Consider the following 15,308-nt stretch of genomic DNA (forward strand, 5'->3'; position numbering starts at 1 on the left):
CTGATGGAAGGAGGTTTTCACTCAAAATCTCACGATACATGGCCCCATTCATTCTTTCCTTTACACGGATCAGTCGTCCTGGTCCCTTTGCAGAAAAACAGCCCCAAAGCATGATGTTTCCACCCCCATGCTTCACAGTAGGTATGGTGTTCTTTGGATGCAACTCAGCATTCTTTGTCCTCCAAACACGACGAGTTGAGTTTTTACCAAAAAGTTTTATTTTGGTTTCATCTGACCATATGACATTCTCCCAATCCTCTTCTGGATCATCCAAATGCACTCTAGCAAACTTCAGATGGGCCTGGACATGTACTGGCTTAAGCAGGGGGACACGTCTGGCACTGCAGGATTTGAGTCCCTGGCGGCGTAGTGTGTTACTGATGGTAGGCTTTGTTACTTTGGTCCCAGCTCTCTGCAGGTCATTCACTAGGTCCCCCCGTGTGGTTCTGGGATTTTTGCTCACCGTTCTTGTGATCATTTTGACCCCACGGGTGAGATCTTGCGTGGAGCCCCAGATCGAGGGAGATTATCAGTGGTCTTGTATGTCTTCCATTTCCTAATAATTGCTCCCACAGTTGATTTCTTCAAACCAAGCTGCTTACCTATTGCAGATTCAGTCTTCCCAGCCTGGTGCAGGTCTACAATTTTGTTTCTGGTGTCCTTTGACAGCTCTTTGGTCTTGGCCATAGTGGAGTTTGGAGTGTGACTGTTTGAGGTTGTGGACAGGTGTCTTTTATACTGATAACAAGTTCAAACAGGTGCCATTAATACAGGTAACGAGTGGAGGACATAGGAGCCTCTTAAAGAAGAAGTTACAGGTCTGTGAGAGCCAGAAATCTTGCTTGTTTGTAGGTGACCAAATACTTATTTTCCACCATAATTTGCAAATAAATTCATAAAAAATCCTACAATGTGATTTTCTGGATCTTTTTTTCTCAATTTGTCTGTCATAGTTGACGTGTACCTATGATGAAAATTACAGGCCTCTCTCATCTTTTTAAGTGGGAGAACTTGCACAATTGGTGGCTGACTAAATACTTTTTTTCCCCACTGTATATCCTTTCTAAAACATCAGTAGGCCAATATCAATAGGCCTGCACCTGCATTAACAGATGTTCAAATCTATAAAATAGTCATGGCACTTACCAAAATGAGAGGGACACGAAATTTCATTATAGAAAAGTAGGCCTACACCAAAACATTTTGGGGATTCATCAATCTCCCTCTAATCAGCTTCTGGGGAGTTTGATTCGCTGCGGATGACGTCTCCTCCCCCGGTTACCGATCATGACACAATGTCTAGGGGTATAAAAGGCAGGACCACTCCTTTCACGGCGTACTTTATGTCTGGTGACTACCACTCAGCTCCGTAGCTGGATAGGGGTGTGTGTTGCACGGTGTGTAAGCGAGGATGGCGACGCTTGTGGCATCTGCAGACATTGAGACTTTAAGCAGCTCGAGCAACGTTCTGGCATCCCCAATGTCCGCGAGTCTCTCGCACCGTTTTGACGACAACAAATTTTACCTGCTTGTGGTTATTGGGGAAATAGTCACGGAGGATCACTTGAAGTGTGCCATTGCGGATGTAGAAAAAGGTAAGAAGACTGAGGGATGCTATAGCCTTGCCCGGTGTTGAGGAGGTGGTAAGCTATGCACAGCCTAGGTGGTAGCAGCAGCAGCATCACTTTATGTGCTGAATGCTTTGTCATACAACTATAGCCTACTTTATATTCTTATTGGGAATATTGTGAACAGAACCACATTATCCGCCAAGTCTGGATGTCATTGTAACCTTGAACTTAGGCTGCTTACTTTATGTATAACACAATCTCATTTTGGATACATCCACTTCCATACGCATTAGGCTATAAAGCAATAGGCCACCTGAATGGAAAACGTAATGATTTTGTTGTTGCTGAAGTGATGTGATATTGCTGGCTGGGCGCACGGCCCCTCCCAGTGTGGTATCTGCAAATCTGTGGGTAGCGCAAATCAAACAGATGGCATCCGTCGACACCCCAACAACCTTTCCCCCGCACCTCTTCTCCCTGTCTCCATACACATTCTATATAAGGACTGCAGGCTATACCTTTCCATAACATAATCTATTCTGCAGTGTTGCTTTAAATCAGTCACACGTGGTAAAGCTGCGGAGAATGATTCAGCATTCTTATTGTGAGTCAATAAGACATATTGTTTTTCTTGGGGATGTGATGCGGACCAGGGAGAGAGTATCGACCACCCCTGGGAAACACCTTGCGTCTGCTTGTTTTGGTGTGGTGCATCCGTTGTTTCGTGTTCAAAAATGTATACATATGCCTACTGTTATAAAGGGGTCCAAAGCCTATTGTCCCTTTTACCCATGCGTAAATCATAAAAAAATTAAAATAATAATAATAATAATATATATATATATATATATATATATATATATATATATATATATATATATATATATATATTCGATGTTATATAGCCTCGTCTACACTGTTCATTCTCAATTACCGAGACAGCTTTTCTTCCACTGTGTTCATTTACAGAACAACAAGGATGGTATAGGCTACTTATTGGCAGGTGTTCGCACTCAAATAGTACCATATTTTGAACACGATGTTGCTTTGTCTACGTGCGTGATAACCAACCCTCTTCTTGCTGCTGCATTTTAAATCACTCACCGTCCCCGCCCCAGCGGGACCCATCCCACCCCCATCCCTGCTTTTCGTTTCTGCATCCCGCTCTCTCTCATCCGACACCGGCATGTAGGCGTGGCCCACTCCGCACTGCGGTCCCTAATGAAAGTCGTAGGGAGCGCTATTCAAACAAAAAGGGCGTTTCTGAATGACAGGCCACCGGGCACACAGGTTGGTATGACAAGAAGAAACTATGGCGGAAGAACAAATGTGTTTGTGGATTACGGCACCATGTTTCATAAAATGTTGGAACAAAGGTGAAAAACCTGCTGAGGCCTAATTCAAAGGAATGATGCCTTTAAAAATTAATGTAAGGGTTTTCCTACTGTCTTTTTTGTTTACAATATAAACACACTATTAACAAAGCTTTTCATATTTTAGGCCATGTGAAACATTCAATTACTGGTTATGTTTATTAGATAGGGCATAGTAGGTTTTCAGGCATATAGGCTAATTGTTATTATGGCAAATATGATCATATGCCATGAATGCATGATAAAAAAAAAAGGAAAAACTAGACTTTTGTTTTGAAACATTATTATTATTATTATTATTATTATTATTATTATTATTATTATTATTATTATTGTGTTTGGTAGCCTATTATGTGAGAAATCTATTAAATATTTGTGATTTGAATGGGTTGATGCTGCTAGTGCCATTACCTCATGTCAAGTCAAATATCAATCAGGAATTGGACACAACTGAAACAGTTCCAGTAATCCTTCATCATCTTCGAGGAAGGCATTTTTTTCCCTGTTGAATCGATCAGCACACACCAAGCCTCGCCCTTTGGTTTTCTACTGTTGGTGTCTTAACCACACCTATGATGTTATCCCAGGCTCTGACCCTGTCTTGACTGCTCGTCAATACATGTTCCACCTTATCTTATTCCTACAGTTGAAGTCGGAAGTTTACATACACTTAGGTTGGAGTGATTAAAACTCGTTTTCAACCACTCCACAAATTTCTTGTTAACAAACTATAGTTTTGGCAAGTTGGTTATGACATCTACTTTGTGCATGACAAAAGTAAGTTTTCCAACAATTGTTTACAGACAGATTATTTCACTTATAATTCACTGTATCACAATTCCAGTGGGTCAGAAGTTTACATACACTAAGTTGACTGTGCCTTTAAACAGCTTGGAAAATTCCAGAAAATGATGTCATGGCTTTAGAAGCTTCTGATAGGCTAATTGACATAATTTGTGTCAATTGGAGGTGTACCTGTGGATGTATTTCAAGGCCTACACCATGGGACCACGCAGCCGTCATACCGCTCAGGAAGGAGACGCGTTCTGTCTCCTAGAGATGAACGTACTTTGGTGCGAAAAGTGCAAATCAATCCCACAACAACAGCAAAGGACCGTGTGAAGATGCTGGAGGAAACAGGTACGAAAGTATCTATATCCACAGTAAAACAAGTTCTATATCAACATAACCTGAAAGGCCGCTCAGCAAGGAAGAAGCCACTGCTCCAAAACCACCATAAAAAAGCCTGACTACAGTTTGCAACTGCATATGGGGACAAAGATCGTACTTTTTTGAGAAATGTCCTCTGGTCTGATGAAACAAAAATAGAACTGTTTGGCCATATTGACCATCGTTATGTTTGGAGGAAAAAGGGGCAGGCTTGCAAGCTGAAGAACACCATCCCAACGTGAAGCACTGGGGTGGCAGCATCATGCTGTGGGGGTGCTTTGCTGCAGGAGGGACTGGTGCACTTCACAAAATAGATGGCATTATGAGAAAGGAAAATGATGTGGATATATTGAAGCAACATCTCAAGACATCAGTCAGAAAGTTAAAGCTTGGTCGCAAATGGGTCTTCCAAATGGACAATGACCCCAAGCATACTTCCAAAGTTGTGGCAAAATGGCTTAAGGACAACAAAGTCAAGGTATTGGAGTGGCCAACACAAAGCCCTGACCTCCATCCTATAGAACATTTGTGGGCAAAACTGAAAAAGTGTGTGCGAGCAAGGAAGCCTACAAACCTGACTCAGTTACACCAGCTCTGTCAGGAGGAATGGGCCAAAATTCACCCAACTTATTGTGGGAAGCTTGTGGAAGGCTACCCGAAACGTTTGACCCAAGTTAAACAATTTAAAGGCAATGCTACCAAATACTAATTGAGTGTATGTAAACTTCTGACCCACTGGGAATGTGATGAAAGAAATAAAAGCTTAAATAAATCATTCTCTCTACTATTATTGTGACATTTCACATTCTTAAAATAAAGTGGCGATCCTAATTTTTACTAGGATTAAATGTCAGGAATTGTGAAAAACTGAGTTTATATGTAGTTGGCTAAGGTGTATGTAAACTGCCGACTTCAACTGTATATACCGTTTTTTATCTGCACTGTTGGATACTCCATTATGACAAAGTGAAAACATGTTTTTAGAAATGTTGGCAAATTGATTGAAAATGAAATAGTAATTTACATAAGTATTCACAGCCCTGATCAATGCTTTGTAGAAGCACCTTTGGCAGCGATTACAGCTGTGAGTCTTTCTGGGTAAGTCGCTAAGAGCTTTCCACACCTGGATTGTACAACATTTGCCCATTATTCTTTAAAAAATAATCAAACTCTGTCAAATTGGTTGTTGATCATTGCTAGACAACCATTTTCAGGACTTGGCATAGATCTCCAAGTAGATTTAAGTCAAAAGCATACCCATAACATGATGCAGCCACCACTATGCTTGAAAATATGGAGAGTGGTGCTCAGTAATGTGTTGTTTTGGATTTGCCCAAACATAACACTTTGTATTCAGGACAAAAAGTTAATTGCTTTGCCAAATATTTTTGCAGTATTACTTTAGTGCCTTGTTGCAAACAGGATGCATGTTTTTGAATATTTTCATTCTATACAGGCTTCCTTAATTTCACTCTGTCAATTAGGTTAGTATTGTGGAGTAACTACAATGTTCTTGATCCATTCTCAGTTTTCTCCTATCACAACCATTAACCTCTAACTATTTTAAAGTCACCATTGGCCTCATGGTGAAATCCCTGAGTGGTTTCCTTCCTCTCTGGCAACTGAGCTAGGAAGGACGCCTGTATCTTTGTAGTGACTGGGTTTATTGATACACTATCCAAAGTGTAATTAATAACTTCACCATGCTCAAAGACATATTCAATGTATGTTTCATTTTCATTTTTTACATTTTATTAAAAAAAATTGAAAAACATAATTCCACATTGACATTATGGGGTATTGTGTGTAGGCCAGTGACAAAAAATCTAAATTTAATCCATTTTAAATTCAGGCTGTAACACAACAAAATGTGCAAAAAGTCAAAGGGGTACATATGATATATTGATCTTATCTGTAATATTTTATGAATTTAATCAAATTGAATTGAGTCAAGTTAGTAGCCTTGCATTGGTATGGCTTTGCATTTGTATTTTACCAATACAGGAAATGTTCCTATTTTCATCAGAGTTTAAACACACCCAGTTTCATTACAGTAAGCAGCAGTGTCATGGAGAGAGGATCGATGACAACAGAACCCTGGTTATGACTCAGCCTTGGCTAGCAGCACCACCCACAGTCCCTGGCAAACTAAAGCTAAAGCACTTTATAGATATTTCCTATTATAGATTTCCTCTCTCATGCCAAATGGTACGTGTTCATTCCAGGACAGACCCAATGAAATGGAAGAGTGAGACCAACTTTTAATAGATGCTGGTGGCATTGAGACTTATGAATTGAACAAATCTGGACCTTTTGCCTGCTACAAGCCAAATCCAAGGCCCTTGATGCAAAATCAATGGGGAATATTGATTGTGCGCCAGCCTCTGCCTGGCTAGCCTAGTGATATATGAAGTGGGTTCTGCACTCATGTCATTCTTTCCATTGATTGTTTTGTTTTCTGTGCAGGGATTCGCTCATGGGACACCAACCTCATAGACTGTAACCTGGATCAGGAACTAAAGCTCTTTGTCTCCAGACATTCAGCCCGTTTCTCTGCAGACGTACGAGGTAAGGTCAAGCACAAAACAAATGTGAAGAAGTGACAATGCAATCTTGGAGTTACCTTCACAGTCTTCATGTTTAATGAAGGATATTCACCTGTACATCAATTCTTTACAATTTCAGAGAATCTCTCTCTCTCTCTCTCTCTCTCTCTCTCTCTCTCTCTCTCTCTCTCTCTCTCTCTCTCTCTCTCTCTCTCTCTCTCTCTCTCTCTCTCTCTCTCTCTCTCTCTCTCTCTCTCACTCCCCCTCTCTCGCTCTCTCTCTCTCTCTCTCAATTGAATTTCAATTTAAGGGGCTTTATTGGCATGGGAAACATATGTTTACAAGTGTCATATTATGTCTATATACAGTGTTGTAATGATGTGCAAATAGTTAAAGTACAAAAGGGAAAATAAATAAACATAAATATAGGTTGTATTTACAATGGTGTTTGTTCTTCACTGGTTGCCCTTTTCTTGTGGCAACAGGTCACAAATATTGCTGCTGTGATTGCACACTGTGGTATTTCACCCAATAGATATGGGAGATTATCAAAATTGGATTTGTTTTCAAATTCTTTGTGGGTCTGTGTAATCTGAGGGAAATATGTGTCTCTAATATGGTCATACATTTGGCAGGAGGTTAGGAAGTGCAGCTCAGTTTCCACCTCATTTTGTGGGCAGTGTGCTCATAGCCTGTCTTCTCTTGAGAGCCAGGTCTGCCTTCGGTGGCCTTTCTCAATAGCAAGGCTATGCTCACTGAGTCTGTACATAGCAAAATATTTTCTTAATTTTGGGTCAGTCACAGTGGTCTCTCTGTTTAGGGCCAAATAGCATTCTAGTTTGCTCTGTTTTTTTGTAAATTCTTTCCAATGTGTCAAGTAATTATCATTTTATTTTCTCATGATTTGGTTGGGTGTAATTGTGTTGCTGTCCTGGGGCTCTGTGGGGTCTGTTTGTGTTTGTGAACAGAGACCCAGGACCAGCTTGCTTAGGGGGCTCTTCTCCAGGTTCATTTCTCTGTAGGTGATGGCTTTGTGATGGAAGTTTTGTGAATCGCTTCCTTGTTGGTGGTTGTAGAATTTAACGGCTCTTTTCTGGATTTTGATCATTAGCGGGTATCGGCCTAATTCTGCCCTGCATGCATTATTTGGTGTTTTACGTTGTACACAGAGGATTTTTTTTTCAGAATTCTGCATGCAGAGTCTCAATTTGGTGTTTGTCCCATTTTGTGAATTCTTGGTTGGTGAGCGGACCCCAGACCTCACAACCATAAAGGGCAATGGGTTCTATAAACTGATTCAAGTATTTGTAGCCAGATCTTAATTGGTATGTCACATTTTATGTTCCTTTTGATAGCATAGAAGGCCCTCCTTGCCTTGTCTCTCAGATCATTCACAGCTTTGTGGAAGTTACCTGTGGCGCTGATGTTTAGGCCAAAGTATGTATAGTTTTTTGTGTGCTCTAGGGCAACTGTGTCTAGATAGATTTTGTATTCGTGGTCCTGGCAACTGGACCTTTTTTGGAACACCATTATTTTTGTCTTACTGAGATTTACTGTCAGGACCCAGGTCTGACAGAATCTGTGCAGAAGATCTAGGTGCTGCTGTAGGCCCTCCTTGGTTGGGGACAAAAGCACCAGATCATCAGCAAACAGTCAACATTTTACTTCAGATCCTAGTAGGGTGAGGCCGGGTGCTGCAGACTGTTCTAGTGCCCTCGCTAATTCGTTGATATATATGTTGAAGAGGTTGGGGCTTAAGTTGCATCCCTGTCTCACCCCACGGCCCTGTGGAAAGAAATGTGTGTGTTTTTTGCCAATTTTTACTGCACACTTGTTGTTTGTGTACATGGATTTTATAATGTCGTATGTTTTCCCCCCAACACCACTTTCCATCAATTTGCATAGCAGGCCCTTGTGTCAAATTGAGTCGAAAGCTTTTTTGGAAATCAACAAAGCATGAGAAGACTTTGCCTTTGTTTTGGTTTGTTTGTTTGTCAATTAGGGTGTGCAGGGTGAATATGTGGTCTGTCATATGGTAATTTGGTAAAAAGCCAATTTGACATTTGCTAATAAGTACATTGTTTTCGCTGAGGAAATGTACGAGTCTGCTGTTAATGATAATGCAGAGGATATTCCCAAGGTTGCTGTTGACGCATATCCCATGGTCATTTTTGGGGTCAAATTTGTCTCCACTTTTGTGGATTGGGGTGATCAGTCCTTGGTTCCAAATATTGGGGAATATGCCAGAGCTGAGGATGATGTTAAAGAATTTGTGGTCCGTATATTTTATCATTTCATTTAGGATACCATCCACCCCACAGGCCTTTTTGGGTTGAAGGGTTTGTATTTTGTCCTGTAGTTCTTTCAATGTAATTGGAGAATCCAGCAGTGGATTCTGGTAGTCTTTAATAGTTGATTCTAAGATTTTTATTTGATCATGTATATGTTTTTTGCTATTTGTTCTTTGTTACAGGGCCAAAAAGATTGGAGAAGTGGTTTATCCATACATCTCCGTTTTGGATAGATAACTCTTCGTGTTGTTGTTTGTTTTCCAATTTTCCCAGAAGTGGTTAGATTCTATGGATTCTTCAATTACATTGAGCTGATTTCTGACATGCTGTTCCTTCTTTTTCCTTAGTGTATTTCTGCATTGTTTTAATGATTCACCATATTGAAGGCGTAGGCTCAGGTTTTCTGGATCTCTATGTTTTTGGTTGGATAGGTTTCTCAATTTCTTTCTTAGGTTTTTGCATTCTTTATCAAACCATTTGTCATTGTTGTTTATTTTCTTAGGTTGTCTGCTTTACATTTTTTGATTTGATAGGGAAGCTGAGAGGTCAAATATACTGTTAGGTTTTCTACTGCAAAGTTTACACCTTCACTATTACAGTGAAAGATTTTGTCCATCTATAGCATTTCTTAATATTATTCAGTTCAGCCGGTGCCCCCGCACATTGACTCTGCACCGGTACCCCCCTGTATATATAGCCTCCCTACTGTTCTTTTATTTTACTTCTGCTCTTTTTTTCTCAACACTTTTTTTGTTGTTGTTCTATTTTTACTTTTTTGTTAAAAATAAATGCACTGTTGGTTAAGGGCTGTAAGTAAGCATTTCACTGTAATGTCTGCACCTGTTGTATTCGGTGCATGTGGCCAATAAAATTTGATTTGATTTGATTCCTTTGGCTTTGATGCCTCATGTTTGATCATGATAGGGTGTCAGTGGACTGACTGAACGCTCTAAGAGACTAAGTGATAAAGTAGTCTACAGTACTACTGCCAAGACATGAGCTATATGTGTACCTACTGTAGGAGTCTCCTCGAAGCCTGCCATTGACCATGTACGTACCCAGCGTCCAACAGAGCTGCAGGAGTTGTGACCCGTTTTTGTTGGTTATGTTGTCGTAGTTGTGTCTGGGGGGCCATATAGGGGAGGGAATGCTGTCACCCCCAGGTAGGTGTTTGTCCCCCTGTGTGCTGGGGGTGTCAGGTTCTTGTCCAGTTCTGGCATTTAGGTCGCCACAGACTAGTACATGTCCCTGGGCCTGGAAATGGTTGATCTCCCCCTCTAGGATGGAGAAGTATGGGGATTCTATTGGGCCGTATAGGTAGCACACATGAGGACATTTTTCTCTGTTGAGATAATTTCCTTATTAATTTCTAGCCAGATGTAAAATGTTCCTGTTTTGACTAATTTAATAGAGTGGGTTAGGTCTGCTCTACGCCAAATTAGCATACCCCCTGAGTCTCTTCCCTGTTTCACACATGGTAGTTTGGTGGATGGGACTACCAGCTCTCTGTAACCTAGAGGGCAACCAGTGGGTCCGTCTCCTTTATGCCATGTTTCTTGTAGGATGACAATGTCTGTATTTTAAGTCTGGGTTCCTGCTCTTTAGGCCAAAGGCAGATGATCTCAGACCTTGTATATTCCAGGATGAGATAGTAAAAGCTTTGTGTTCCATAGTGTTTAGTGTTGTTTTGGTGTGGTTTAGGCCCGGACCATCACAGTAGGTGTGAGCAGAGCATGTTGAGCATCTGATACATACCTCTTAGGTCGCAGGATGGTGCTTGGGCGAGTGTGATAGTGGGGGTTGGGCCTGTTGCTCGGCTCACGGCCTGGGCATATGTCCTGCTGTCATGTTGAGGTCCTTGCCGCAGGGGCGGGGGGCATGGGGTGGGCAGAAGGGGCATAGGTCTGATATGGGGGGGCCTATATAGGGTGTGGCCAGGGTTTGCTTGGGGTGGTCTTAGCTGGTTGGGGTGTGGCTGGTGATGCTGTGGTCTGGGTGTATGTCCTCTTGGCGTGGGTTCTCTCGGTGCAGGTCCTTCAGGAGGGGGTCTTGCAGGTCTGGGAGGGTGTCTCGCTGGTCTAGGCAGGTTGTCCGTTGCTCTGTTGCTCCTGTGTGAGGTGCTTGGGCTACGGTTGAGGGTGACGTCCTTCAGGGTCCTGGCAAAAGTTGGGATTGCTGCCTTGTAGAGGTGGACCTGGTCGTAAAGGCTGTTCAAGTCCAGGGTGGAGTGGTTGGCCAAGTAGACATTAGGTTTTGAAGCACAGTCTCGCGAAATGCTTGCATTCACTCGCTGTATGGTGGCAGGGTGAAAGAATTTTCGTGGTAGCATGGTGGAGATAACCTGTGGAACTCTCCTAACATTGTTAGGCTCAAGAGTTTTCACACTTCCGTGTTAATTGAAGTTGCAGCCAGTTCAGGTCAGTTCTTTCCTAGCAGCTTGGTAGCTTAGTAGCCTTATTTATATAACAAAATTATCTAGAGATTATTGTCTTTTACTTTTTGGCTTCAGAAGTAGGTTCAGACTGAATATTACTCACTCAGCTTTGTGTTGGATCGTATTTCCAGGTTCCGCTGTGTTTCTTCTGCAGGTTTTGGTTTGTAAGAAGTTGTTTTTCTTGATAGTCCTTGGTAGTAATAGTCCGTTCAGGTCATTTTGTCCAAAATCAAGGTTTTAGGTATGGAAATTTGATTTAGATTGAATGTTTTGATGTTGAGGTTAGTATCCTGTATAAGTCCTTGCGAAAAAATAAATCAAGTTTATCTTCATGTATTTAACTTTAATTCTACATTTTTGCAGAAGAACTCAGGAGCCCACACTACCCCCCTCTCTCTCTCTCACTCCCTCTCTCGGTCTGTCTCTCTCTCTTTCTCACTCCCTCTAACGCTCTCTCTCTCTCTCTGTACTGTGGTTAGTTACTAGGTGCAGTAACCCCAAGCAGTGTACAGTGTGTGATCTCTGAGCTGTCTGAGATTATATTATGTATCCCTGGATCTGCAGTGTCAGCGGTGAGCTCGGCTGTGTCCCTATAGTGTGGACAGTGAAGGAGTAGTCCTAATGGGCTAATGAGCCTATAGCTAGCAGGACATCTGGTGGGCAGGGTGCCCTTGACTGGGAACAGACAAGAGGTCCCATTTTATAGACCTTATGCCATACTAATAACCTACCTAATGTCCATGTTATTTAATTGTAATTACACTGTGAACATTGCTTTTATTATTGCCTTTATAACTATGGAATATTGTCTCTATTATAGAGTACGACCCATACAGGTCATGATCAGCGAGGTATCTCATTGGGCTGATGGCTCCAGCTATAACATGCAGTAGATGGCACGCACCTGGCTGGTGAAAGTTTGAACTGCGTTATAGACACACATTTATAGTTTTACTGTCCTTGGAAGAGACTCTGCTTGGTTAACACAGTGAATGAAAGACACTGGTAAAATATTGCTGGCCTGGCCTTCCACATTTGAAATAAAGAGGGGAGTTGCGTGACACTCAAAAGATGGAATTGAACCCCTTTTTCCATAATGTTGTGACATTTAGCTTGTATCTCACACAGACTAGTAAACCACCAGTCTGCCCTCCTAAGAGAGAGGTGTTGATCTCAGTGAAGGGCTGTCTGTCTGTTGGCTGAGGAGGTGAGGGCACACACACGATGAGCCATTTGAAAGATATTACTGCCAATGGGCTATGTATGTGTGCTTGTGTGTATGTGTGCTTGTGTGTGTGTGTGTGTGTGTGTGCTTGTGTGTGTGCTTGTGTGTGTGCTTGTGTGTGTGTGTGTGTGTGTGTGTGTGTGTGTGTGTGTGTGTGTGTGTGTGTGTGTGTGTGTGTGTGTGTGTGTGTGTGTGTGTGTGTGCTTGTGTGTGTGTGTGTGTGTGTACAGTGGCTTGCAAAAGTATTCACCACCCTTGACATTTTTCCTATTTTGTTGCTTTACAACCTGGAATTAAAAAAATTGGGGGGGGTTGTATTATTTGATTTACACTACATGCCTACCACTTTGAAGATGCAAAATACTTTTTTTTGTGAAACAAACAAGAAATAAGACAAAAAAACTGAAAACTTGAGCGTGCATAACTATTCATCCCCCCAAAGTCAATACTTTGTAGAGCCACCTTTTGCAGCAATTACAGCTGAAAGTATGAAAAATGTATGCACTCACTAACTGTAAGTCGCTCTGGATAAGAGCGTCTGCTAAATGACTAAAAATGTAAAAATGTAAGTCTCTTGGGGTATGTCTCTATAGCTTGGCACATCTAGCCACTGGGATTTTTGCCCACTCTTCAAGGCAAAACTGCTCCAGCTCCTTCAAGTTGGATGGGTTCCGCTGCTGTACAGCAATCTTTAAGTCATACCACAGATTCTCAATTGGATTGATGTCTGGGCTTTGACTAGGCCATTCTAAGACATTTAAATGTTTCCCCTTAAACCACTCGAGTGTTGCCTTAGTGGTATGCTTAGGGTCATTGTCCTGCTAGAAGGTGAACCTCCGTCCCAGTCTCAAATCTCTGGAAGACTGAAACAGATTTCCCTCAACAATTTCCCTATATTTAGTGCCATCCATCATTCCTTCAATTTCCCAGTCCCTGCCGATGAAAAACATCCCCACAGCATGATGCTGCCACCATGCTTCACTGCAGCCTTGCTGCTATTCCAGTTTCAACTGTTCTGCCTGCGGTTACGAAACCCCTACCTGTCCCAGACCTGCTGTTTTCAACTCTTAATGATCGGCTATGAAAAGCCAACTGAGAGACCTGAGCCCTAGGACCATACGTCGGGACTACCGGCCGTGGTGACTCCTTGCTGTCCCCAGTCCGCCTGGCCTTGCTGCTATTCCAGTTTCAACTGTTCTGCCTGCGGTTATGGAACCCCTACCTGTCCCAGACCTGCTGTTTTCAACTCTTAATGATCGGCTATGAAAAGCCAACTGAGATTTATTCCTGATTATTATTTGACCATGCTTGTCACTTATGAACATTTTTGAACATCTTGGCATGGTTCTGTTATAATCTTCACCCGGCACAGCCAGAAGAGGACTGGCCACCCCTCATAGCCTGGTTCCTCTCTAGGTTTCTTCCTAGGTTTTCGCCTTTCTAGGGAGTTTTTCCTAGCCACCGTGCTTCTACACCTGCATTACTAGCTGTTTGGGGTTTTAGGCTGGGTTTCTGTACAGCACTTCGAGATATTAGCTGATGTAAGAAGGGCTATATAAAATAAAATTGATTGATTGATTGATTGTTCTCGGGGTGATGAGAGGTGTTGGGTTTGCGCCAGACATAGCGTTTTCCTTGATGGCCAAAATGCTCAATTTTAGTCTAATCTGAGCAGAGTACCTTCTTCCATATGTTTGGGGAGTCTCCCACATGCCTTTTGGCGAACACCAAACGTGTTTGCTTATTTTTTTCAGTAAGCAATGGCTTTTTTCTGGCCACTCTTCCGTAAAGCCCAGCTCTGTGGAGTGTACGGCTTAAAGTGGTCCTATGGACAGATACTCCAATCTCCACTGTGGAGCTTTGCAGCTCCTTCAGGGTTATCTTTGGTCTCTTTGTTGCCTCTCTGATTAATGCCCTCCTTGCCTGGTCCGTAAGTTTAGGTGGGCGGCCCTCTCTTGGCAGGTTTGTTTACATGAAATCCAAATAAAAATCAATATAAATTACAGGTTGTAATGCAACAAAATAGGAAAAACGCCAAGGGGGATGAATACTTTTGCAAGGCACTGTATGTGTGCCTGTATGAGCTCACCTCTCTGACCATGGGCTGTGTCATTGTCAACCGACAGCTGGTGAATCAGCAGTTTGTATATTTCCATACCTAGAGGTTTGCATATTGAATTTGCTTTGATCACCCATGTCTAACAAATGGTGTTGTGATGTCAGTGACGTGGGAATGTCCTATGTAGATGCAGTGGATTGCATTGAATACTCTCCACATCAATGGGATATTTTTTTAATTACATCCTCATTTCATAATATGAAACTGTAGATTACAAATAAACCTCACATATGATACATACAGATGTAAACCCTAAGCCAGTGGGCTATGTCATTTTTAAGTGTCTAGCCAAAATACACTTTGACACTTATGATATCGACTGCTAAGCAGTGACACAGCAGGGGTCTATAGCCATTTCACTTTCACCTCACTGAGCATGAAAAGCTTTTGGCTTTTTTTGTTCTTCTGAGGTACACTCAGCCCTCCTCCTTGTCCCCCGTTTTTGTTTTCTCTCCTCCATCCTCCCCGGATCTCTCTTTCTTTCCTCCAAACAGCCTCTCCCTCTTTTTCTCTTCTCCAGCCTCTTTCGTTGTGTGTGTTGTTGCCGTGCAACGCGGCTCAGATGCAGATGCAGAGGAG

The 15,308-nt window shown here is 42.1% G+C and overlaps 1 protein-coding gene across 1 annotated transcript in view; it reads left to right on the forward strand.

Moving 5' to 3' along the window:
- Positions 1-1,336: 1,336 nt before the first annotated feature.
- The window catches only part of map1b (microtubule-associated protein 1B), a gene marked incomplete at its 3' end in the record, with an annotated part of 32,903 nt that continues 18,931 nt past the window's right edge, over positions 1,337-15,308 (forward strand). The window contains exons 1-2 of the mRNA XM_084160100.1: positions 1,337-1,595; positions 6,581-6,682. Of these exons, the coding sequence (XP_084016226.1) occupies positions 1,412-1,595; positions 6,581-6,682 (286 nt within the window). The 5' untranslated portion in view covers positions 1,337-1,411. The remainder of the gene's footprint in view (positions 1,596-6,580; positions 6,683-15,308) is intronic.

This window comes from Coregonus lavaretus (assembly GCF_964263955.1).
Source record: "Coregonus lavaretus genome assembly, chromosome: 4".
NCBI lineage: Eukaryota > Metazoa > Chordata > Actinopteri > Salmoniformes > Salmonidae > Coregonus > Coregonus lavaretus.